General features: G+C 40.5%; 1 protein-coding gene across 6 annotated transcripts; it reads left to right on the top strand.

The window, feature by feature from the left end:
- Positions 1–784: 784 nt before the first annotated feature.
- On the top strand, positions 785–27873 carry rilpl1 (Rab interacting lysosomal protein-like 1). Of its 6 annotated transcripts, XM_039780077.1 has the most exons (10): positions 785–1365; positions 9977–10124; positions 11410–11528; positions 11627–11872; positions 12804–12974; positions 15062–15112; positions 15213–15367; positions 15738–15842; positions 23680–23767; positions 26021–26155. In XM_039780077.1, the coding sequence occupies exons 1-10, from the start codon at positions 1078–1080 to the stop codon at positions 26024–26026; spliced, it is 1377 nt and encodes a 458-aa protein (XP_039636011.1). In that variant the 5' UTR covers positions 785–1077; the 3' UTR covers positions 26027–26155. The 6 variants fall into 6 exon arrangements, with proteins under 6 accessions (XP_039636011.1, XP_039636010.1, XP_039636012.1 ...); XM_039780076.1 differs by lacking the exon at positions 23680–23767 and having other exon boundaries at positions 26021–27873; XM_039780078.1 differs by lacking the exon at positions 26021–26155 and having other exon boundaries at positions 23680–23773.
- The last annotated feature ends 104 nt before the right edge of the window (positions 27874–27977 follow it).

The raw sequence follows: 27977 nt of genomic DNA, 5'->3' as shown, positions 1-27977 counted from the left end.
CTTCCCAAATGGGGAAGTATTACTGTAATGTACAAAAGTGCTTACAGTATATTGTACATTACATTACCTGCGACCACTGGACACACACAAATGTTGCATTCAAGGAAACTGTACGGATCAGACACTTAAAAACAATTAAACATGGACATTTATGGCATTTAATACACTATGGTAAGTGCACAATCTAAACTAAAGCAGTCAAGGTTTTAAGACTAGATTGTGCAACAAGATTAGGTGACAACGATGGACTCACCCGGGGACCTTCCATTGAGGAGACTGAGGTTATTCCTATGTATTGTTTCTGGGAATTCAGATTTGGTTTCAACTGCCGGGGGAGTTTTATAAGACCATTCCAGTAATAACTACCCTATGCATATGTTTTGTATCAATAATCTGAATAGGTCAGGAACCAAGAAGCTTGAAAATGTGTTTTTTACAAGCCCATTAAATTATTTTTAATGTAAAATCTTAATCTCCAAGGTGTAAATGAATTTTACTGGAGTACAGACCCATTTCCACAGCGCTGTCAGAAGTAAAGCAACATAAAATGGAAATAATGCTGTGCTTTAAGTAACTGACTTGCTTGAGTAAATAAGTAAATATAGACTCCTTTAGCTACTTTCCACCGCTGGTGACGAATAAAACCTTTTTGAATCTTAAAACAGAAGTTGTTGCAACACATTCGTCAACACCATAGACTGTTAATATTAATATACAGTCTATGGTCAACACTGGTTTTATTTTGAAACTCATAGCCGGAAATGCGATATTTCAATGTGGCTGACTTGACAATGGTGGTCACTAGCTAACAGGGACAGCAGCACAGGCAGGACAGCGATGGGCCACAGCCGATATTTACCCCAAATATATCAAACTAACGCCCGGACTCAGCCGCTAGTGATGGATACACGATAGTTACGGTGTTTTATGCTGTTTTGCGGCGTGTTTGTGTATAGTTTCTGAAGGAGAAGCGGCAGAGTTTAGCTAACTTGGCAGAATTGTTCTTCCAGGGGGGAGGAAGTTTTCTGTGGCGGAGGAAACATAATAGGAAACCGGGGAGGGCCGAACTATCCCGACATGGAGGACTCCGACTCGGCCCTGGAGAAGAATGTCGCTGACCTCACCGTGATGGACGTGTACGACATCGCCGCGGTGGTGGGCCAGGAGTTTGAGCGCATTATAGACCAGTACGGCTGCGAGGCTCTGTCCCGGCTGATGCCCAAAGTGGTGCGGGTGTTGGAGATCCTGGAGGTGATGGTGAGCCGCAACAGCATCAGCCCGGAGACCGACGAGCTGCGGCTGGAGCTGGACAAGCTGCGGCTGGAGCGGCTCGACCGGCTGGAGAAGGAGAAGAAGCACAGAATGGTCTCACACACACACTGCACACTGACAGCCCAGATCACTCAACACTACACTGGTTAAAGCTGGACATTTAGATTAATACACACACACACACACACACACACACCCCAAATGTAACAGGGCCACAGAGTTACTGTGATTTAACTAGAGGTAATGGAAGTATTTAGATTCTTTACTCGACTAAAAGAACCAAACTTACTCAATGTTACTTAAGTTTAAGTACCAATACTGCTGTAAATGCTTTATAAACATTGACAATGTTGCTGAGGTAAAAGTATCAGTACCACTCAATAACGAGTACAAGTACTGAATTAAAATCTTACTGTAGTAAAACTGGAAGTACCACTGTAAATATACTCCATTTAGAGGTGTGAATCTTCACTGATCTCCCGATTCGATTACGATCATCATGTCTTCGATTCGATATCTCGATGCATCACGATGCGTCAAATACATTTTCTATTAAAGCCATGTAGGATATTTAATTCGTAGCTTTTCAAGCTTCAAAACAAAATATTCTGCAGTGCTCTAATGCTAAATAACTTGGATACATAAAACTATACCGCACTGAGCACATGGCACTTTCTGAATGTGCAAAACATACCAGAATATGTAAACAGAAATGTTCTTAGGCCTACATTAAATTGTAAACAGAAATAATCGATTATGAGCCGGCCGATTATCGATGCAGCATCGTCCATGTCCACGATTCGATGCATCGATTATTTGATTAATTTCAACACCTCTAACTCCATTACAAGTTAAAGTCCTCCATGGAAAATGTCAATCAAATAACAGTATGTAAGTAGGCCTATTATCAGGAAAATATACTCAAAGTATCAATAGTAAAAAATACTAATTCCCGGAGCCGCCCGACTAAGCGGCTGCTTAGGGCCCCGTGGCTACCAGAGGGGCCCAGAGTGCTGGAAATGTCCCACAATAGAGCTCATAACAGAGCCGGTCTATTTAAAGATAGTGTTGCTGCTAATAGGTCTCGCATTAGTCTTTAAATGCGAATTTGTACATTTATGAGTGCTTAAACTAATATTTACAATACACAAGTTGGTTTAGTGCCAAGTGCAGTGGCAACATGTTACAATGTGGAGAGTCCCCTAAACCAAATCCTGTTTAGGGCCCCCAAAAGTCTAGTCTTGTTGACGTAACTCCTCCAGTCAGATAGCTGCTGTTTGTTTTGTTGCTACATGATGGGGAAGTTGTCGCTGACTCAGCAGGACACTTATTACACTCCAGTTATATTGGTCCAATGTGTGATTGTTTCCAATTAGTCAGCAACATATCTTCCCTGGTAACTTGAATCAACAGTCTCTTTAAAGGACCAGTGTGTAGCGTGTTCATTATCAAAATCTGTGTTGCCCGTTCACAAAATTTGTCCTTTTTCATGAATATTTACCACCTCCATCAATTCCAAATATTCCTTTTGGCTTGAAATTTTACATTTGCATTTGCATGAACTGGGGTAGACGCTCCATATTCATGCTCCATCTTGAAATACGTTAGCCAGTAAGGGACATACAGGACATACTGCTCGGCCTTTCATGTTTTCGCTGTCACATGATAAACTCCCAGCTGCTGCTAACGGGTATTGTAGCTTCCCGGCCCCCGGAAAGTTTGAAGAAGGAAACATGGAGGACCACACGTATTCAAAATCCACATTTTGGGAACAGGAGTCTTCTTCTTCTTCGCCCAGAAAAAGAAAAAGGAGATTGAAAAGAGCAAGAGACCGGCTTTTTGAAGCGTGAAGGCTACCATAGCTGTAATACCTACTTTGAACTGCGTGGGGCGAGAGAGTTGATTGCGATATATGATCTCAACGCTAGACGGGAGAAATTCACACACATTGGACCTTTAATGGATCTGAAAACAACTCCTAGACCTTTTGAAATGTGACAAGGAGCCCCAAAACCCTGGTTTAACCTTTAACAATGTATTTTACTTTGTAAACATCAAGTATTTTTTATCAGACGTGTATAAAGTACTAGAGACCCATACTTGAGTAAAAGTACAAGTGCTCTATCAAACAAGTGACTTGAGTAGAAGTAGAAGTGCTCTTTAAGCAGAACACTTAAGTAGAAGTACTAAAGTATTCAACATTTTTTGTACTTAAGTATTGCAAGTAGTTTATTTTAAAATTTACTACTCAAGTACTGAAAGTAAAAGTACAAGTGTTGTGTTATGTAGATATTAAAGAAAGCAGTCAAAAGTTTGAATATTATATTGTTTATATTATTTCAAATGTTTAGCCAAGGCTGTAGCCAACGGAATTAACAAATATTAAATATATTATATTAAAAATAACAAATATTAACAAATACTGAAATAAAATCACACTGTGCAAGTAAAATAAACATCATCTCCAGCACCGTAACGATTAAAGCCCCAAAAAATGTATCACACACTAGCTAGTAACAGGTGTGATGTAGCTACAGGAAAGTTAGCAAGCTAGAAACATCCAGATAAAGTAGATCAGCTTCACATCACAGGGTCAAACATCCAGATAAAGTAGATCAGCTTCACATCACAGGGTAAAACATCCAGATAAAGTAGATCAGCTTCACATCACAGGGTCAAACATCCAGATAAAGTAGATCAGCTTCACATCACAGGGTAAAACATCCAGATAAAGTAGATCAGCTTCACATCACAGGGTCAAACATCCAGATAAAGTAGATCAGCTACACATCACAGGGTAAAACATCCAGATAAACTAGATCAGCTTCACATCACAGGGTCAAACATCCAGATAAAGTAGATCAGCTTCGCATCACAGGGTCAAACATCCAGATAAACTAGATCAGCTACACATCACAGGGTCAAACATCCAGATAAACTAGATCAGCTACAATCACAGGGTCAAACATCCAGATAAACTAGATCAGCTACACATCACAGGGTCAAACATCCAGATAAATAGATCCGCTTCACATCACAGGGTCAAACATCCAGATAAACTAGATCAGCTTCACATCACAGGGTCAAACATCCAGATAAAGTAGATCAGCTTCACATCACAGGGTCAAACATCCAGATAAACTAGATCAGCTACACATCACAGGGTCAAACATCCAGATAAACTAGATCAGCTACACATCACAGGGTCAAACATCCAGATAAACTAGATCAGCTTCACATCACAGGGTCAAACATCCAGATAAAGTAGATCAGCTTCACATCACAGGGTAAAACATCCAGATAAACTAGATCAGCTTCACATCACAGGGTCAAACATCCAGATAAACTAGATCAGCTACAATCACAGGGTCAAACATCCAGATAAACTAGATCAGCTTCACATCACAGGGTCAAACATCCAGATAAACTAGATCAGCTTCACATCACAGGGTCAAACATCCAGATAAAGTAGATCCGCTTCACGTCACAGGGTCAAACATCCAGTTATCCCTTCACATCACAGGGTCAAACATCCAGATAAAGTAGATCAGCTACACATCACAGGGTCAAACATCCAGATAAACTAGATCAGCTTCATATCACAGGGTCCAACATCCAGATTAACTAGATCAGCTACACATCACAGGGTCAAACATCCAGATAAACTAGATCAGCTACACATCACAGGGTCAAACATCCAGATAAAGTAGATCAGCTTCACATCACAGGGTCAAACATCCAGATAAACTAGATCAGCTTCACATCACAGGGTCAAACATCCAGATAAACTAGATCAGCTTCACATCACAGGGTCAAACATCCAGATAAACTAGATCAGCTTCACATCACAGGGTCAAACATCCAGATAAAGTAGATCAGCTTCACATCACAGGGTCAAACATCCAGATAAAGTAGATCAGCTTCACATCACAGGGTCAAACATCCAGATAAACTAGATCAGCTTCACATCACAGGGTCAAACATCCAGATAAACTAGATCAGCTACACATCACAGGGTCAAACATCCAGATAAACTAGATCAGCTTCACATCACAGGGTCAAACATCCAGATAAACTAGATCAGCTTCACATCACAGGGTCAAACATCCAGATTAACATTCAGGACTCACTGCAGACTCAAACAACTCAGGAATAGATTATTCTGCTGCAACAATGGCTTAATAGAAAGAGTACACACTTACATCGTCTCTGACTGCTGAACGGGGAACCGTAATGAAAAGAAACACGACGCGATCTCTGGGATTTCTTACGTAAATTATCGTACGTAACTAACGTAGCCGTAACTACACACACTGTAACCTCCACAGTCTCCGTAGCGTGACGAATTCACAACAGTAACGAGTAACGATGCAGCACATAAAAAATGTATCGGAGTAAAAGTATTGAACTCATCGAAAATATGTACTCAAGTAAAAGTGGAAGTAGGAGAAAAAAATAATACGCCAGTAGAGTACAGATACAGCCTTTTAGTACTTAAGTACATTAGTGAAGTAGTTCTACTTCGTTACTATACAGCTCTAATTTTTATTTATTGAAAATGTTAATCTGAAAAGTAACTAGCTGTCAGACAAGTGTAGTGAGTAGTAAAAAGAACAATATTTCAACTGCAAAGATTAATCGATTAGTTGTCAACTGTTAAATTAATCGGCAACTATTTGATAATATATTTGTTGCTTTTGAGCGATTTATTTTACGAAAAAAAAGTAAAGAATTCTCTGATTGCAGCTTCGTAAATGTGAATATTGTTCTAGTCTCTTCTCTCCTCTGGGACAGTAAACTGAATATCTTTTGAGTTGTGGACAAAACAAGACATTTGAGGACGTCGTCTTGGGCTTTGGGAAACACTGATCCACATTTTTCACCATTTTCGGACATTTCATAGACAAAACAACTAATCCATTATTCAACAGATTAATTAACTATGAGAATAATCGTTAGTTGCATCCCTAAACCATATTTCCCCCCTGAGACGTAGTGGATTAGAAGTAAAAGGTAGCATGGAAATGGGAATACTCGATTAAGTACATGAAAGTGGTGCTTAAGTAGCTGATGAGATGACTTTAAACTCCCTATCGAGTATCACAGACGCACTGTAGGAACATGGTGGTGGTTTCAAATCAGGATTACAGCTCAGAGTGCTAAAAAAAGGTTGACATGCAAGTTTGTCGTGACAGTGAGTGAGCCACGGGGGAACACAGTCACCGGTTCACTGATTAACTGTGTCCCATGAGTGTGGTAAAGTGATAAAGTGGTAAAGTTTCCGGAGGTGACAGCTGATTCTGCCGTGACTGAGAGGTCAGAGTCAGCTTGTGTGATTTTCACACGGAAAACATCACATCTACAGCAGAATGACATGCCGCTAATCTCTGAAACACAGTATTCTTGGTTGGGGGAGTAAGCTGACTTGGAGTATCGGTTGTACTTGTAGGGTTGGCCGTCGTTTGGGTTTTAACAATTCTGATTCCAGTTGTGATTTCGGTTATTATCGATTCTCGATTCTGATTCTTTTGGCGTTTTTCCATTACATGGTATTACATGGTACCTGCCCGACTCTACTCGTCTCGACTCGACTCGGCCGCGGTGCCCCGTCCTCCATCTTCCATTGCAGATTTAGTACTAGTACGAGTGCAGATGTGAGTCGCGCATGCGTCACTTTGCGACAAGTAGCCTACAAGATGCTAACGAGAGACTTCTGTAATGTCAATACAATTAAAATGGACCTACAGTACAGGCCAAAAGTTTGGACACACCTTCTCATTCAATGTGTTTCCTTTATTTTCATGACTATTTACATTGTAGATTCTCACTGAAGGCATCAAAACTATGAATGAACACATATGGAATTATGTACTTAACAACAAAGTGTGAAATAACTGAAAACATGTCTTATATTTTAGATTCTTCAAAGTAGCCACCCTTTGCTTTTTTTGATAACTCTGCAAACCCTTGGTGTTCTCTCAATGAGCTTCATGAGGTAGTCACCTGAAATGGTTTTACCTTCACAGGTGTGCTTTGTCAGGGTTCATTAGTGGAATTATTTCCCTTATTAATAAAAAGCAAAAGGACATTTTGTTTTGATTTAATGGTGGGTTGCAGTTTTACCAGGCTTTCTCAACGTAAAATAAAGCCAGACTAGAGCGCCGTTTACTGCGCTCCAAGGCTGCAGCACAACAAGCGCCCGGCCGCTTCGCTACGGAAACCAAAACTTGCGCATTTTAAATTTGGAGCAGATGATCAGATTTGAAAGGAACGATTCTACTGGAATCGTCATTTTTGGACCGATTCTCGGTTCTCGATGCCCAGCCCTAGTTGTACCCCTGTGACTTATATTCTACTGGAATGTGTGCTTACTGATTCAATATTTAAAGGTTTCATTTGTCACATGCTCCGAAGCACACACAGCTAAAAAGGCTTTGTAGAGTAAACATAAGATATAGAAAAAGAAATAACGATCCATAGATGAAAAAAGTCTAAATATGCTAGAGCTGCAACTAATGATTATTTTTATTACCAACTAATCAGCAGATTCTTTATTTATACTGTAGATCCTCACAGCCCAAGGTGACGTCTTCCGGTATCTTTTGTTGTTTGTTGTCAGACAATCAGTCCGAAACCCAAATATATTCAGTTTATTATCATGTCTGACAAAGAAAAGCATCACGTGTTCACGGTCGGAAGCTGGAATCAAAGATTGTTTGGCAATTTTGCCTAAAAAAATTACAATTATTCAATTATCAAATTAGCTTCAGATTAATCTTCTGTCAATCAGCTAATCGTTTCAGCTCTGAAATCGATGTAATAAAAGTCTTAAAATACTTTAAGTATTTGCCCAGTTTGAAGGTGGGTTTTTTCCACTATATGAAGAAAATGTGAATTGTAAATATGTCACAGTCGTAACGCAAACTATACAATAATATTTTGTCGGGTTGATGCAAAGCAGTTTGCAAGAACTGAACTGTACGGAGAGCTGAAACTATTTGTCGATTAGTTGATTTAGAGAAAGTTTATTTCTGACTATGATTAACATTTATTAAGCAAAAACGCCAAAACGCCAAAACGTTCTTTCGTCTTTCGTTTCTCAAATGTGACATTTTGCAGCTTTTTTTTGCATTAATTCTTATTTTTTTCTTCATTTATTTATTTATTTTGACAGGGACAATGCTCATTAATCAACAGCAAACTGTACATGAGCCAGAGTTAGCTCAGTAAGATATATATATATATATATATATAAACATATCATAATTTCATTGTAAGTTGAATATTATTTTTGGGTTGTAGACAGATGGCCAGATGAAAAAAAAAGCAAAGAAATACCTCATATCTAAATACAGATGACATATCAAACAATACAAAATTAAACCAATTAAACAAACAACAACAAAAAGAAGATTAAGTTTATTTTTGCCATTTTCTCTCAGTTTCCAGGACACACAAGCTAAAAGGAGTAAACTATAGCTTTACATTTATCCAGAGAGCTTAACGTAAAAAAAAGAACTCTTTCAACTTTAGCAGTTTTTAACATCTGACCAAAAATGTGTGGGCTTCATCTCTGTTCGGCTTCATCTCTTTTCCCGCTCTCAACTGGTAAATTGTAAACCTAGCGTATAATTAGAGCTCTGCACGGTGCTCTACAAGCATGTAATATCGAGACCGAATCCGATTTAAGAGCACAATCGAGCTTTTCTCTACATACGAACGGGTGACAAAAGTACAGAAAAACTTGAATAAACCAGAAGAGAAACATAACGAATGCTGATGATTTCATCTTTGAATCCATTTAATGTACAGCAATGCATCGTATTCTGTAAGATCATCTTACGTTTGTAGCGTCGCCGTCCTGTGAGAACCACGTATCTCTAAAAAGTTTTTAAACTTTTCATGGCATCGTAAAAAAAAAAAAAAAGCCCTGTTTTCAGCTTTGTAGCGTTTCATTTCGCAGCTGATCCACGAGGCTTTTTTAAAGACTTTATGTAGCTTAAGAAGTAGAAGAATGTTCTCAACACATAAAGGAAGACTTCATCCTTCAGTTTATCACAAACATTCAACATCAACACATCTGGAGATACGTGGTTTTCACTGGACAGGAAGGGGAGGAAACACTGTCATCTGAAAAGTAACTAAAGCTGTCAGACAAATGTAGTGGAGTACAAAGTATAACACTGCGTAAAATGGAAATACCTAAAATTAGTACTTAAGTGTGTTCAGTACACAAGGCAGTAGCTCACACCATGGGGACCACAATAGATTTTACCCAAGAGGGATTAGTGAAGACACAAAGAATGTCACACACAACACACAACGTGCAGAAGCATGACCATGACCAACAGAAGGGTGAACCGTTATTTTACACGTATAGCGTAGCGACATCCTGAACGCAACAATAACAGTTCTAAAATAAGGTAATCTCAATATGGCCACGTGTAATAGATATGGTCAATAATCTATAACTCCCTCCCTGCAGATGTGCGCAATGTTACATCCCAACTCCTCACTCACACACACACACACACACACACAGCTGTTCACCACAGCCTACAACCTCCCTGAGCTCTGTTACCCCAGTAACTCTGTCAAGTGTCCTTGGGTTTTGTGAAAGGTGCTGTAGAAATCCAAGTTATTATTATCATAATAATGGTTAATATATAATATTGCATATGTGTTTTTGATTGTGTGAGTGCAGGAGCTGGAGCTGGTGGAGGACGTATGGAGAGGAGAAGCTCAGGACCTGCTCACCCAGATCGCTCAGCTGCAGGAGGAGAACAAATCCCTCCTCACCAACATGTCCAACAAAGACCCCATGAGTGAGGAGGACCTGCAGCGGCATGAGGGTGAACACACACACACACACACACACACACACACACACACACACACACACACACACACACACACACACACGCAGAAAGCAGAGTCCATTAACTTTAGATCCTGAAAATCATCATCACAAACCAGTTGCTCAGTTGCTTTACACGTTTGTTAGAACAATATCATTTATTTTACGTTATGGCCACAGTGGAGACCTTGAAATTGGTGCTTTCTTTTGGGGAGGATGCCTTAAAAATATTTAAAAATATAGACATGATGTTTCCTGTATGAGGATTTGCTGTTTATTTCGGTTTTATAACCTTATAAGCTGAAAGTCTTTGGGGTCTTTGGACTGTTGGTCTGACATTTGAAGAAGTCACTTTCTGGGACAAAAGTATTCCGGTCATTCATTTAAATAAAAGTAGTAATACCACAGTGTAGAAATACACGTAAAGATCATGCATCTCATTTTTACTTAGGTAAAAGTAAAAAGTATTATCGTCAAAATGTCTGCATGCAGCTCTTTACTGAGACCCTCGCTGAAACTGTCTCTCTCTCACTCACTCACTCACTCACACACTCTCACACACACACACACACACACACACACACACACACACACACACACACACACACACACACACACAAAGGAGGCCTTCTCTTGTGTCTGAACGCGAGCCAGTCTTGTCTCTGCATCAGAGGCTCTTTTCGTGGTTTCACACAGAGGACACAGTCACCCTGACACACTGTGGACAGACCAGGCTCAGTGTCCAAGCACACCTGCTACACACACACACACACACACACACACACACACACACACACACACACACACACGTGTGTGTGTCTCAGGGTTACCGCTGCACAACTTAATGTCTTTTCTCTCCCAATAAAAACATATAAATAATTCTAGAGCTGCAAAGATTAATTGATTAGTTTGTCAACTATGAAATGAATTGCCAACTATTTTGATGATTGTTCAATTAGTTTGAGTCCTTTGTTATGATTCCAGGTTGTTAAATGTGAATATTTTCTAGTTTCTTCACTCCTCTCTGACAGTAAACTTAAAAAAAACAGACATTTGAGGACATCATCTTGGGCTTTTGGGGAACACTCATCCACATTTTTCACCATTTAATGATTTTATAGACCAAACAACTCATCAATTAAATAATCAACCGATTAATCGACAATGAAAATAATCGATAGTTGCAGCAACTATTTGTGACATAAATCTACTTTTGCCTGCCTGTTTTTGTTTGTATGTACAGCGCTCCTCGCTCACTGTCTGCTCTCTGTGGTCACCAGGTATGACGGAGAGAGAGAGGCAGGTGATGAAGAAGCTTAAAGAAGTGGTGGACAAGCAGAGAGACGAGATCCGGGCCAAGGATCGCGAGCTCACGCTGAAAAACGAGGACATAGAAGCAGTAAGGCGACAAACTCTCCACTTCGACAAGCGCTGGCTCTCATACTCTGGACGTATTTTTTTTTAATAATTTACCCACAACTCTCTGTGTTCCTGCAGCTCCAGCAGCAGCAGTCTCGCCTCATGAAAATCAACCACGACCTGCGCCATAAAATCTCCGTTGTGGAGGCTCAAGGGAAAGCTCTGATTGAACAGAAGGTGGAACTGGAGGCCGGGGCTCAGGCGCGGGGGCAGGAAGTCACTGCCCTTCGGCAGGAAGTTGCACGCTTAAGGGAACGACTTCAAGGAAACCTGCCTGCCCAGAACCCTGAGGAACCCCCACCTCTGCCCCCCTCACCTGCAGAGGTAACGCAGCACAAGAAACCAGTAAAAGAGCTACATCTGAGGCTGTAGTCAGAGTTTAATATTGAAATGTGTTTGAATATATCTATCATTGTGTTTGCTTGTAGACTTTAATGGCATCCTGTGGGTTAAAATCTGGTCTATTGTCAATTGCTATCTTCTTTCTCTCTTAATCTTGCTTTACTGTATCTTATCTTAAAAAACTGCCAAAAAAACTCCTAAAACAAAAGACATGTTGGGAATGTACTTGCTGAGAGTAAGATTGATACCACTGTCATGTCTGTCCCTTCAATATAAAGCTACAGCCAGGAGATCGTTAGCTTAGCTTAGCATAAAGACTGGAAACGGGGAAACGGCTAGCCTGGCTCTGTCCAAAGGTAAAAGAGACCTGCCTGTTCTAGCACCTAACCCCCCATAAAACCATGACAACAAGAAACTACATATAACAGTTAATTAGTGAGCTTCAGAGGTGCTCTTAGGCTGACTTTTCTATCTTTGGACAGAGCCAGGCTAACTGTTTCCCCCTGTTTCCAGTCTTTATGTTAAGATAAGCTAAGCTAACGGTCTGTGGTATCCATATATATGTGTGGTATTCAACCAACTCTCAACAAGAAAGCAAATAAGCATGTTTCCAAAATTATTGAACTATTCCTTTAAGTTAGAGTCCTTAAATTATAATATATATATATATATATATATATATATATATATATATATATATATATATATATATATATATACACAAAGTCGTTTCAAATGTTCTCATTTAGAAGAGGGCTGATGACTTTTATGTGCAATATGTTAACCAATAATTGTCCACTAAAGCTATTTATCTTTCCCCAAATTGCAGGTGCACATATAAAAGTCTGACAAAAAGATATAACAACTAGAATTGCTACATAAACAGATAACAAAGTGTCTTTTACTCCGCCAGCGTGGTAAAGCTGCTACAGTGGTGGTGGGGGCTGAGAGCTGGTCAGACAGACCTGACCCCTCTGAGCTGATGTTGGGTGGGTTTGACCCCTCCCTGCCTGGTTCCCTCAGCCCAGAGGGACACCCAGAGGATGGGAATGAGGAGGCTGAGGACGAGGCAGTATTGCTTTGGGTAATGCAGAAGTGCTAGTTAGCAAACCAGAGTGGTGTGATTGTCCCGACTCTCTAACTCCAACCCTGCACTCCCACTCCCAGAGCAGCAAACCGTATCAGTAGAAAGAACCACTGACTGTATACAACTAGAACAAGAATACACAAAGCTAGTAGACTAACATTTGTATGACCCGTGAGAAGTGTTGAAACAGCTTGGCATGGTTGTTAAAGAACTAACAGTGTGTCAGTAGGATTTGACGCCCTTCTGCCAACTGGGTGAGACTTTCTGGACGACTGCACCGATGACCTTTCTAAATATAGATCACCTCGAAAGCTCGGCTTCTAACAGCACTTGAAGTTGTCCTTTTAATGCACCATGATCCTGAAACTACTAAAATCACCTGACTACAGTAGAAATGGTAGTTGAAAGTCCAACTGAAATGAAATAGTTTTTTTTTTTTTTTCCCGCTACATCATACATATCTGGGGTCTCGTTTATAAAACTGTGCGTAGGATCCTTACTCAAAGGGTGCGTATGCCCAAAAGCTAAAAATGGCTACGGCAAAAAAAATTCAGATTTATAAAACCATGCGTACACATTAAGCAACGTTGTAAGCAACGTTCCCTTTATAAATCACAGATTACCCACAAGTGTGCGTACGTGAATCAGCCTCTCATCCCGCCCTGTACCCCCATAAATAATCGATGCAAAGCACCTCATGAAAGCTGATCAGTATGTCAGTGACCCTGGCAGTTGTTCTTTCGTTACGCCGAATCATGACGACTGGCAGGGAAAAAGCAAAAAACTTCTCAGACGCTCGGGAATTGCCGTAAATTGAGTTATAATTTCGGCCTGTTCTCGCACGGTGTATGGAAACCTGATCTATAGACTACCTATAGTAATAATACCGTCCATAACGGCAGGCATTACGGCACTCGGGGATAGCTTCGATATACCAGACCTATATAATAAGATTTAACAGAACTATATATTATATCCAAACAAGCCTTAGTGATAAAGATTATAGATAATATTTATAATAAAAACACTTAGCTGTCTGCCATTTCCCTCTGGAAACAGCCGGTTGCCCCCAGAGTGGCAGGGACCTGTATTTAGACCGGGATGGCATGGTTCCGGCGCGTTACCCTCTCTACTGGACGCAATTCAGTACATAGATCCAAGAGCTCAGCTTTAGGGAATTTAAATCGGCATATTAGCCAGTCATCGTCATGGTCCCTGAAGTCTCTTTCTCTCTTGATTCTTCCATTGGCGTAGTCCTCCTGCAGGAGGTCACCGCAGTATTTATATGTTTACATACAATTTGTGATTGTTAACACCTTGCCAAAATCACAGCATCAACTAGTGGTATCTCCACCCCGAGATACAATTTGAAGAAGAAAGTCTAATAGTCAAACACACTTTTCTTCATGCAGGTTTTGTCACGAGCAGTATTAAAATTCGGACCAATAACGAGGACATTAAGGGTAATGATTGCGCGATAGCTTAACGGCTGTATTTTCAGACTTTGACATTTGATGATATATGCACAGTATTAAAGACATATATTATTTACACTGTGTTCTGCAGTTATCTAATGGTAGGGTATTTGATGCTATCCTGTATTCCATGCAGTCGGGCCATCTCCTCCTCCTGCACTCCGTAGCGGACAATGTGGCGGTGAGACCGTACCGATTACATATTAAGAACGTATTGATTTAAGATTTTAGTAGGATTTTCCAAGGTGTTTATGGAACAATTATCACTCAGTACAAGTGCAAATAACGCTGCTGGATTTAATCTTCATGACAACGTGGATGATATGGACTAAGTTTTTCGTTTTGGATCAAAAACTAAATGTGATTCCAGTTGGACTTATAATACATATTAATAAGAATAGTTGTCTGGTTGGTTTTTGTTGCTCAGTGCATGAGTGACTTCTGTCAGCCGCATGTGTTGTTAAAAATCTTTCAGGGGATTTTTTGACAGTGACAGTGAATGTCTTGAGTTAAAAAACCGAGTGTTACCTTAAAGGGAGGAGGGAAGGGCGAACAAATGTATTGGAACAAGGCCCGATGTCTGACTTAGAGTTCAACGTTTGCCACCAGGAGGCGATGTGCGATGAGGACATGCCTGCTGTGTTCCAATATTTTACAAAGGTATCCTCACTTCCTTCCCGCCTACGTTCCTTCCTTCCTTCCTTCCGGCCTTTTTCTCTGGTTTTGTTTCCCCTTGGTGATGCGTTTGTCTGTCGGGCAGGAGGCGATGTGCGAGGAGGAGACAGGAGGCTTGGACCCAAAGGACCCCAACCGACCCCGCTTCACCCTGCAGGAGCTGAGGGACGTCCTCCACGAGAGGAACGAGCTCAAGGCCAAAGTCTTCCTGCTGCAGGAGGAGCTGGCCTACTACAAAAGGTATACTCACAGGGACATAGATGTCAATCTGAGGAGATAGTAGGTACATCCCATGTCCCTTATTCGATAGCTCCTCGACTCCTCGGCTGAACCGGAAGTTGTCTCAGAGCCGAGGATACACGAGAGCAGCCTTCCCTGAAGCAGTGCAGCTGAAGGAGTCGCTAACTCTGCCCATACAGCTGACAAATTCATGTGACGCTTCAGAGGAAAGGACTTCTCATCCCTCTAAAACACATTTGCTCGTTGCCTCTCTCCTCCTGTGATTTGAGGAAGGGAGGCAAGTGGAGGTGTCGGGGATGCAATTTAAGGGCTATGGGATGCACCTAAAGTCTCATAATAGCATGCTTACGGCCATGTCGTTGTTTTGCAGTGATGAGACAGAAGATGAGATCGTTACTCCTTCCCCGTCTCCTTCACCTGAACTGAGGACTCGCTCCCGCTCTTCTGCACAGCCAGAGTCAGGAATCAAACGCCTGTAAGTTTTCCTCGTATGACATAAAACACTTCTCACACGCCTAATCTCACAGACGTTTTGCTCATTCAAATTATCCCTTCATGCTCAAACATTTAAATAACAGTCTTCAAGAAATATGCAAATCAAGGTGGTTCTTTATTAGAGAAGTAGCGTCTATTCACTAGCAGAGCCAGACTTTTGGGATTATTACAGGCTAATAACATTAGCTTTGTGATAATATTTTAACATCCTCGATTTTTAAAGGGGTGATAGAATGATTATAAAGAGTATTTCACACTGTTCCTTATGGTCTCTTAATGGGATATGTAACATTGGTTGGGCTGAAAATGGTCTGGTTGATATTTTATTGGCCCTTATTCATCCCTGTGTTTGGCTCTATTTGAAACAAGAGCTTTCTTCCAAATATGGTATGCTCGTGAATATTTAGATGAACTGCGACTGATTGGTATTGAATTGCCATAGGCAGACATTAGAGATGCGCTGATTGTTGAGCCGATTCCCAATACACACACATTAGAGAAGCGACAGAATCTCATATTCCAGACACTGCAATGTTTCATTACCAAATTCACTTCTGAGACTTTTTATGTGAGAAATCAACTATATAAAGTTCATATGGGCCGTTTACAGAATTGATGGCTAATTGCAAATATGGTAAGACTGTGTGTCGGACTTCAGCGGGCGGTGTGCTGCTGCCCGCGGCCTGCCTTCCTCCACAAACCCCGGTCTGCTGTGAGCTCCGTTAGGCTGGCAGCCCTGACAGAGCTCCAGGGCCTGCAGCCCCTCTTCCCGCGAGCTAAATGGCCCGTGTGGAGGTGAGAGCGGGTCAGCGCTTGTTACACCAGAATCTCTTACCACATGTTACACACAATGTCACCACTTAGCTATACAACATCTAAATGTTTATAAACCTAACAACGGTGTCCGATTTCAAGTTAGTATTTGTGAAGTTTAGCTAGGTGTTTGTTAGGCGCTGTCCCTGGCCTATCTATGTGTAGCTACAAATCACGCTAGTTAGCTTCATTTTTGGTCGAATTGGTATTTACAGTTTGAATTTCGTCCGATTTCAGTTTATTTGTGAGGGGTAGTGCACTGTCCTACAATCCTATGTTACAAGATTGCAGTGTGTTGTAGTTCATTTTGGTCGTAATTAGTATATTTAAGTTTGATTTCACAGTTTAATCTACTAATTTTTTAAAGCTACTACGTGTCCGATTTCAAGTTTGTTGATGTAGGGTTAGCTGCACTGTCCCTCAATCCTATGTACAGATTGGCTAGTTAGCTTCATTGGCGATTCAGTGTATTTACAGTTTGTGCCACCACTTACAATCTAACTATTCTAAGCACAACGGTGTCCATTTCAGTTTTTTGTGGTGTAAGGTTCTTAGCTGACTGCCCCTTCAATCCTAGCTGTGTGTAGCTCAAATCAGGATAGTTAGCTTCATTTTGGGTAATTCGGTATATTTACGGTTTGTTTCGTGCCAGTTATACTTTTTAGTAACTGTGTAGTCGTTTTTTGTCCAGGGAAGAGCAGCTGCAGCTATACATCGCCAGGCTCTATCATGCTCAAGAGGCGGTATTTCACCGATCGTTTGTTTAAATAACTCAACACATTATAATTACACACATTATAAGATTAAATGAACCTGTGGTAGAGGCTACAGCTCTGACCGTGTCTCACTACACACACCTGGCATTAGAAGAGGGGAACTGCAGCCCTGGAGCCTCGCAAGCTAATAATCCATTATCCAAAACCGGTGCCTTACATAGTTTATTTCTAAATAAAAAGTTTCAGAAGTGAATTTTGTAATTGAATAGCAGAGATCTGCGACCTAGATTCAGAAGACTACCTGATCTCAGGTCAGTTGTGTAGCCTATGTAAATGTTGGGCGTGACCGTTTTCTTAATACACCCATGGGCTGACAAAGGTTCCGGTTTTTGGGAGGTTGACGCCAACTTCCAGCTTTGTTGGGATTCACCCGTTTTCAGCGGCAGTTTCAAAATATGTTTTGATAGTAAAGGAGGGTCAGTGGGATTTTGAGCTTCTATGTATGTCCTATTTACCCACCAACTGTCGTTATTCAACTATGACAGGGTAAAATCGGTTTTGCATTCTATCACCCAGCTGTGGTTGATATTAAACGAGGTGACTTCATAATGAGTCATTAATTAGAAATAAAGTGAAAGCAGTTTTACAAAATGTTATCACCCATAAAGTAAACACAGTAGCCCAACATTGAAAATATAACCACAGGAGTAGTTGTTTCAGCTGTATTACATTTTTTTTATTTTATTTTATTTTACAAAAATACCTTCAGAGATTATAACTGGAAACAGCTCATATTGTACATACGCCCCGCTTCCTGCGTTTTTTTGGCACAGCAGCTAACTAAAATGTTGTCAGACTCTGCATGTTTTAGCGTGCTGCTCTGGTTCATGTCAGAGATCAGAGGAGTCATTTTAAAATCTGACTAAACATGATGTCTTGTCTTATAAAAATGGCTAAAACTGAATTGAATGAATTTGAATTTTGTGCGAGTAGAAGCAGTGTGGGGGTGCTATTTTAATTCCAAAGGCCAAGGGAACTTTATCAGGATGCATAGTATCCTGGATCCATGAAATAACTGGCCTTTAAAAATAAACATCTGCCTGTCTCTATGGGAATTTAACATAGGGGTGGACTGACTTATGCCCCCTGTATTTTAAGGAAGAACATTTATTTATTTACGATACATTATTCATTCACAAAGAGAATTGGTGTCCTTAAAGGTTGGATTTTTCCTCATTTTTTTAATTAAGGCATTAAGATCAATTTCCAAAAGATGATTTTTTTTTTTTTTTTATTCCTCTTTTTAGTCAAATTTAACATGGGTTCATAAACTTATGAGCACCACTGTACATGGCTTTACACTAATAAATTATAAGACCACTTTCTGAACAGCGATCATGATCATCTGATGGATTTATTATTAGTAGTTTAGGTTTTCAAATCATGTTAAAATCAAAAAATTCTGCGGTTGGTTCGGTGGCTTTTACACCACAAATAAACCGCACAAGAGTCTGCATGTCAGCGCACCGAGACCAACCTTTTCAAGCGGTCTCGGTCTCTGTCACGCCAGCCGAAATGAACCGCACTAACCGGGAAAACAAACCTGAGTTTGTTTCAAATGAACCAAACAGGTTAGGTGTGAAAGCACCAATAGGATCAGTATGTGTGACAAAATAATCACATTAACAGACGGTTCCTTTTTTAATAACTCTTTAGAAGGTTGTGCCTTTTCTTCTGTTTGAAATCATTTTACGTATTTCTATCAGCATTTGCACACAAAAATGCTTGTTTTTGTGTGTCAGCTCTGTCAAGGTTCTTTATTTGTCATGTGCACAACAATAACAGAAGTAATCGTTGGCAATAGAAATCTCTATGCCTCAGGCACCTCTAACTATGTTCATTTATTAACTAAAAACACACAAGTAAAAGCAAAATCTGAATCTTAAGACATAAAAAAAAAATGAACTAGTGCAAGTTAAGATGTAGTGCTAAATTATAAATAATAAAATGTGAATGAAGTCATACAATTGAATAATAACGGTTAGGGTTAGTCCCTGTCCTACTCATGCTGGAGGCATTAAGTTTAGCTGAAGCCTTAATGTAAACAAAGATATTGCGGGCGCCATAAACACAGATGCTTATGAACCAAAACACCTCAGCACTGGTCTCGCATTGCCAGACCTTCCTCCAAAGCGCTGCAGAGGAGGGTCTGGCTAGTCCACACAGCCTTCCGGGATGGGAGAAAAACGTGCTCTAGTTAATTGGCATTTCTTTAAACCAATCACAATCGTCTTGGGTGGCGCTAAGCACCGGGAAAAGCCACAGTGCCTCTGCAAAATAGCCTCAGGAAGGAACTTGTTTTGGTGGAACGTGTGTACGTTCAAAAGTAGTTTTAATCGTGCAACAGAAAAGTCAGATTGGACAGATTACCTGCAGAGATCTGAGCAGCAGTTAATCATAGTCCTCATATATTGACCGGAGTTTAAAATTCCAGAGAAAGCAGAAGGTAACGGACATCTGGCCGAAAAGACATGCATCTGGTGGAATTTCTGGCAGCAACCCCGGAAGTTGAACGTCGTGGATACAGGCTACCTCAGCACAGACAGAAAACAATGTCGGCCTGACCATTCGGCGGTAGAGCTTATTCTTACGCGTGTGGGTGGGAATGTGTTACATGGTAACTTCCTCCATGACCCTGGCAGGATGTCGGTGCTTGAGGCAGCACTGTCTTACAGTGCCTTGCGAAATATTCGCCCCTTGAACGTTTCGACCTTTTGCCACATTTCAGGCCTCAAACATAAAGATATAAAACTGTAATTTTTGTGAAGAATCAACAACAAGTGGATCCCAATTATGAAGTGGAACGAAATTCATTGGCTATTTCAAACTTTTTAACAAATAAAAACTGAAAAGTGGGCGTGCAAAATTATTCAGCCCCTTACTTTCAGTGCAGCAAACTCTCTCCAGAAGTTCAGTGAGGATCTCTGAATGATCCAATGTTGACCTAAATGACTAATGATGATAAATAGAATCCAGCTGTGTGTAATCAAGTCTCCTTATAAATGCACCTGCTCTGTGATAGTCTCAGAGGTCCGTGTAAAGCGAGAGCATCATGAAGAACAAGGAACACACCAGGCAGGTCCGAGATACTGTTGTGGAGAAGTTTAAAGCGGTTTGGATACAAAAGATTTCCCAAGCTTTAAACATCCCAAGGAGCACTGTGCAAGCGATAATATTGAAATGGAAGGAGTATCAGACCACTACAAATCTGAAGACCCGGCGTCCCTCTAAACTTTCAGCTCATACAATGAGAAGACTGATCAGAGATGCAGCCAAGAGGCCCATGATCACTCTGGATGAACTGCAGAGATCTACAGCTGAGGTGGGAGACTCTGTCCATAGGACAACAATCAGTCGTATACTGCACAAATCTCTTTATGGAAGAGTGGCAAGAAGAAAGACATTTCTTAAAGATATCCATAAAAGTGTCGTTTAAAGTTTGCCAAAAGCCACCTGGGAGACACACCAAACATGTGGAAGAAGGTGCTGTGGTCAGATGAAACCAAAATCAAACTTTTGGCAACAATGCAAAACGTTATGTTTGGCGTAAAAGCAACACAGCTCATCACCCTGAACACACCATCCCCACTGTCAAACATGGTGGTGGCAGCATCATGGTTTGGGCCTTCTTATCTTCAGCAGGGACAGGGAAGATGGTTAAAATGGATGGGAAGATGAATGGAGCCAAATACAGGACCATTCTGGAAGAAAACCTGATGGAGTCTGCAAAAGACCTGAGACTGGGACGGAGATTTGTCTTCCAACAAGACAATGATCCAAAACATAAAGCAAAATCTACAATGGAATGGTTCACAAATAAACATATCCAGGTGTTAGAATGGCCAAGTCAAAGTCCAGACCTGAATCAATCAAGAATCTGTGGAAAGAACGGAAAGAACTGCTGTTCACAAACGCTCTCCATCCAACCTCACTGAGCTCGAGCTGTTTTGCAAGGAGGAATGGGCAAAAATGTCAGTCTCTCGATGTGCAAAACTGATAGAGACAGTTAAACTTACAGCGTGTGAAGCAAGCAAAAAGGCCAAGTATTAACTTAAGGGGGCTGAATAATTTTGCACTGCAATATTTCAGTTTTTATTTGTTTAAAAGGTTTGAAATATCCAAAAATTTCGTTCCACTTCATGATTGTGTCCCACTTGTTGTTGATTCTTCACAAAAATTACAGTTTTATATCTTTATGTTTGAGGCCTGAAATGTGGAAAAGTCGAAAAGTTCAAGCGAAACTTTCGAGGCACTGTATCATACAGCTGTTTCGTCTCCCATCATCTACGGAGACACAGAGCTGAACTTGTGCTCTGCCTGAGACAGGTTGGGAGGTTATGTTGGACACTCACCTGACTAAGACCTGGGCTACCACTGTCTCAACGCGCATAGCATGAGTTCATAAGATGGAAAGTCCACTACAGATGTGCAAACAGTTTTAGGAAAAGTGTATAAAGATAAAGTGACACGTATCAGACACGCTCACCAGTCTGTGTGCGTGGTTAATAATTATATAATAATAATTCTTTGTCATGGGTCAAGTATAGCACATGATACACTCCCATAAGGGCTGCTCGATTCTAAAAAGAAAATCACAATTATTTTGGTCAATATTGAAATCACGATAATTTAACACGATTATTAATTGTCTTTTGGACAGATGTTGCAATTATTAAACTTAAACACTGAAAAAGTAAAACAAATCAACAGTAAACACTTTGAACTGTGAATTTTTCCTTAAAGTGCTCCTATTATGCTCATTTTCAGGTTCATAATTGTATTTAGAGGTTATACCAGAATAGGTGGAATTGTTCAATTTTCAAACACCATATTTTTTCAAACTTTTTGGGAATTTCTGCCTTTATTGGATAGGAAAGCTGAGATATGAAAGGGGAGAGAGAGGGAGAAGACATGCAGGGAAACGTCAAACCGGATTCAAACCCTGGACCTTCTGCGTCGAGGAATAAACCTCTGCGTATGTGCGCCCACTCTACCAACTGAGTTAACCGGCCACAACAACACCATAGTGTTATTTGTTGTACTGCACATTGCTGCAACTCCTCTTTTCACCCTGTGTGTTGAGCTCTCTGTTTTAGCTACAGAGTGAGACATCTCACTGCTGTTCCATCTTTGTTGCGAAGTAGCTAGGTAAGGACTACTAGCCAGTCAGAAGCAGGGTATGAGGGCGTGCCCTGACAGTACCTAGGTAAGGACTACTAGCCAGTCAGAAGCAGAGTATGAGGGCGTGCCCTGACAGTACCTAGGTAAGGACTACTAGCCAGTCAGAAGCAGAGTATGAGGGCGTGCCCTGACAGTAGCTAGGTAAGGACTACTAGCCAGTCAGAAGCAGAGTATGAGGGCGTGCCCTGACAGTACCTAGGTAAGGACTACTAGCCAGTCAGAAGCAGAGTATGAGGGTGCCCTGACAGTACCTAGGTAAGGACTACTAGCCAGTCAGAAGCAGAGTATGAGGCGTGCCCTGACAGTACCTAGGTAAGGACTACTAGCCAGTCAGAAGCAGAGTATGAGGGGCTGCCCTGACAGTACCTAGGTAAGGACTACTAGCCAGTCAGAAGCAGAGTATGAGGGCGTGCCACGCTAGCAGCTAGGCGAGCATTATAACGTGTGTTCCAAAGTGACCATGTCTGTCTCTGAAGTAAAGGCTGGACTACAATAGAGCTGTTTGGAGCAGTTGGTGAACAGTGTTTTCTGTTAGAGATGGTAAGTCCCTTTGGGGGGGACTTTTTCACTTTGTAAACCTATAACGTGCACAAAAAAGATATACGACACAATAAAGGAAAGGGAAAAAGCCCAAAAAGCATAATATGAGCACTTTAATGACTTAAAGCCCTTTTGAACATTCTTTTTTCATTCAGAACAAAAGACAAAATAAGAGTTTACTTGCAAACTGAATGTGCAAAATAATTTCTCAATTATTCTGTTTTTGTGATCGTTAGTAGCTGAAATCGTAATCACAATTAAACTTTTGATTAATTGCACAGCCCTAACTTACACCAACTCACCATGATGCAAAACAGCAAAAGAAAAAAACAGCAGAATGCACTAAAGCATGATTTCTTTTGGTTCAATAGGAACTTTACGTGAGGTTTTGAACTAAGGTTGATGTGGTCCCTGTCTCCCCCCTCCCCCCTGTTTGTCTCCCCTCCGCCCTCTTCTCTATATATCTCTTCCTGTTTGTGTTTGTGTGTCTTTACCTTTGTGTAACAGGATCTTCACAGCCATTATGCCGATGGTGGCGGCTGGTTTGATCCCAGATGACCCCACTTTACAGCCAATCAGACGTCTCATATCGCTTGTATGACTCTATATTTGGTTGACTTTAGAGTCTGTCACTCTCTCAGCTAACAGCCTCCCTCCCCTTGCATGTGCCAGCTTTTTCCCCCACCTCTTTTAGTATTCTGATTGGCTGATTGTGGGGTTGTCTTGTTGTCATTGTCCAATGGGATGATTGTGGAAAATAAAAATCAGCCAGTCAGAATTTACATGTCGTCTGTTGTCGTCACATCTTGTCTTTTCCCCTCACTGACCACAGTAATAACATGTCTGCACCTCTAAACTCATATCAGTTATCTGTTTTAATTTCCGAACTAAAGCGCTTTTAGCTCTTTTGCATTACTTGGTGATTAAAACCACTTGTAACAGACCGTTAACTCATCATGTTTAATTCTACTTTGCTGCACTGATCAGTTAATTTCAGTTAGAAACTTTAAAATGTATTTCTATTCAACGTTGATTTTTTTTGCTAACAAGCACTTAGGGATCTGAGGGATACAAGCCCGGTCTCAGTAAAATTATTCAGTGTAAAATAAAATGTAATCAAAGAAAACTTACAGCACTAGTGGATGATTTGTGTAAAAGCCAAGCTCAACAACTATTTTCTGACAAATAGGATCAACAGTCCAGGATCAAAGACTTTTACCGTTACAAATTACATTACAATGAAATCGCACAAAGATACAGATGGATACTTATAGAGCTGCACAGATTAAACGATTAGTTGTCAACTATTTAATCAATTATCAAAATAGTTGGCGAATAATTTATCGGTTTGAGTCATTTTTTATTGAAAATAAAAAGTAAAACTTCTCTGGTTCCAGCTTGTTAAATGTGAATATTGTTCTAGTTTCTTCTCTCCTCTGTGAGAGTAAACTGGATATCTTTGAGTTGTGGACATTTGAGGACGTCATGTTGGGTTTTTGGGAAACACTGATCCACATTTTTCACCATTTTCTGACATTTTAGAGACCAAAGAACTAATCCATTAATCCAGAAAATAATCAACAATGAAATGAATCCTTAGTTGCAGCCCTAATATTTAGGTGTATTTATTTGGGTGTAGTTACTGTCTCTGAGGTAGGCTATACATTAATATTCACAGGTTATCTGTTTTCATCACCATCACACACTCCACTGAGGAATACAAGCCCGGTCTGACTTGCTCCCCCAGTGACAAGCTTTAAAGCTGCAACCTTACCTTAGATACTCTAACCTATAAACCTATTAAAGGTGCATTAGGTAAGACTTCTAAAACAAATTTCTGTCATATTTGCTGAAATTGACCCTATGTTCCAGTAGAACTACTTGAAGCAGGTCATTTAAAGATGCCCTGCCATACAAAACCGTTTTTACTTGCATTTTTTGAAACACATATGTGTGTGTGTTATGTTGTGAATGTGAAAATGAACTGCTAGCTCCTCTGTCAGCTCTAGCTACTGAACCTAAATAAGCAGAGAAATCAGACCAATCACAAAAGCTGGTCAGTCTGACATCATACTACCTGAGCTCATTACTATTCATGAGCTCGCCCAGTTGGGCTGGGTAAAGGATGCTGACAGCCAGGCTGTCATTGGCTAGCTGTTAGCCAATTAGATTCAAACCGCTTTAATGAGAACTGGCACAAATCGAGCTGAGTCTTCCTGCAGGCTTTCTATACCACGCTAGAATGGCTTGAAACAAGGTAACCAAGGCATTTTTTCCACATAAAATGTTACAGAGTCCATGGTAGAACTTCAGACATCACCACAAAGTCATGAAATACGTGTGGCAGGGCACCTTTTTAAAAAATAAAAATAAAAAAAAAATAAAAAACACCTACAGCCTGTAGTGCGATTTGCAAAAATCCACCGCTCCCTGTTCAGATGCACCAATCAGGGCCAGGGGGGTGTCTAACTGCGTGTCAAACCCACGCTTATGCACACACATTCATTCTCCCTTGTGGGGGGAGGGGCTTAGAGACCGTTTTGGGCTTTAGCAGAAAGGGGGGAGGGACTGAGAAGTTGTCGATGTTCACATTTTTTGGCTAAGTCCTGGATCTTCACAATCCTACCTACAGCACCTTTAAATATGAAATATAACATTACTGACTTAAACTTATAATTCAAATGTGTGTATTTAATGTAACATACAAGAGGCATATGTTCCACTAACACTGCTTTACAAATGCCTGGTATGCACTGCACACACTGCATACATGTTACTAAAGCACACTTTGATGTCACTGGACATCACATTAACGCCTCTGTCTCCTCTCCATCCTCTCGTCTTTTAGGTTTAGTTTCTTCTCTCGTGACAAGCAGCGTAACTTGCACCGGAGTGAGCAGTTTGACGGTGGCTCGTGGACGGGGAAGGAGGACGTGTACACAGAACAAGCCCAGGAGGCGTTGCAACACTTGTAGAGCCGCCGGACTGGAAACAAACTCCAAAACTCTTAACACTCCGTGTCCATCACTCGAGTTCCCGGATCCTGAAGTGTTTTCGATTGCACACCAAAAACCCCCTACCAGTGACTCGCACTGCGCCTGAAAATATCTTGGTTCTTGAGGTGAGACAGACAAAGAGAGAGTCACCTAGAATGAGGCTCCCGCTTAGATAGAAGTTTATTTAATCACCTGAGAATACTATATAATATACAAACTGCGTATCTCAATGAGGGATGGCATATACTAAGACTTTAAAAATGTTAGAAAATATGTTGGTGCCTGAAGGGTTTGACAGAATCACACACGATTTTATATGTGATCTGCAGAGAGGGTAAACTCAAGTTGTAGGATTGAAAGTAGAAAGTTGTTGAATGATATGTTGAGTGGGTGAAAATGACGACACAGATGAAATCTCTGGGCATAAAAACGTGCCGCAAAGTTCCATCTAAAAATCACACGACTCCAGATGTTGTAGCGTTTGCTATTCCATGAAAATGTAGGGTTTTACCATATATTAAGACCGGCGTAGAATAAAGAAAACACACAGTTACTGCAGTTTTCTCAAAAAACGAAAGCAGTGTATCCCATTTAATTTACTTGAAAAGTCTTTTCCTTGTTCATGTGAGCAGCTCGTAGGTCCATCACCAGCACTGTCAGCAAATTCAAACTATGCAGCTCTCCAAATCTAAAGCGTTTTTGGGGCTTTGTGTACAAAACGTTGCATAGAAAAACAATTTTAAAAACCTGTGTACATAAAAAATGTTCCAAATGCTTTTATTCACATTTTGAAGTAATAGTAACTCAAATTTTACTTAATTTAATTTTGAGTTACCCAAGAAATCCCACTCCATCTGTTAGTTAGTTAGTGTTATTGTGTGACTTTTGGGTTTTTAAAGGGTTAGTTCGGAATCACCAAAGTCACACAATAAGCCAAACTAACTAACCGATCGCGGAAACTCTTATACTCTTATATTCTGTTAGGTAAAATTAGTGTTTTTGTCAAAGGAGTCTGGTGGCTTTGACCGAGAGCCTAGTGGCATTAGTTCCCCGTCATTTGGGCTGTCTGACAGCAAGGTAAAGCGCTGAAAATATTTAAAATAAAAGTGATATAGATGAAAACAGATTGTACATGTTGACTTGCTGCGTTTATGCATCATTCATACAAGGCCTCAAATAGAAACGCAGTGTCAAAGCTATGTTGAAGTAAAAGGGCACCACGTAAAATCATGAAGTTACATAGAGAGTAATATTTAAATCTTCCTCAGATTGTGTTAAGGAGTCGGCTGAGAAGTTAGAAATGACAGAAAGTTGATGAAGCTGAACTGTGGTTTTCCATTTTTATTGTTAAAAATGCTAACCTCTGGTTGCTGCTTCTGCTTTATGACCGCTTACCTTCACACTTAACACTGAGAGATGTCTTCCACCCTAAATGAATGTAAAATGACAGGAACACTATAATGGGTATCAAAGCAGCTTCCCCTGTTTTACATTGTTCACAGCGTGATAATGATGAGACAGTATCATATTCTAGATTAGATCGAAAAGTCAAAGGGATCTGCACTATTTAGACATGAATACATTAAAAGGGAAATCTGGTCAACGTGTCCAAACGCTCCGGTTCTGCAGCTCATTATTTAAGTCCGTGTTGATCACCTTCCCCCTGTGTGTTTCCCTGATTAAAGTGGCTATTTAAAAGATTTAATGAATGGATCAGTGCTTTATTAAATGAGCTGATTTTTATTCAAACATGCCTCCTCAATAATTAAAAATCGGCTTTGTATTTAGTAGTACAATGTCTTCCTCTGA

This window comes from Perca fluviatilis, chromosome 17 (genome assembly GCF_010015445.1).
Source record: "Perca fluviatilis chromosome 17, GENO_Pfluv_1.0, whole genome shotgun sequence".
NCBI classification, from domain to species: domain Eukaryota; kingdom Metazoa; phylum Chordata; class Actinopteri; order Perciformes; family Percidae; genus Perca; species Perca fluviatilis.
This window is presented reverse-complemented; position numbering and strand designations above follow the sequence as displayed.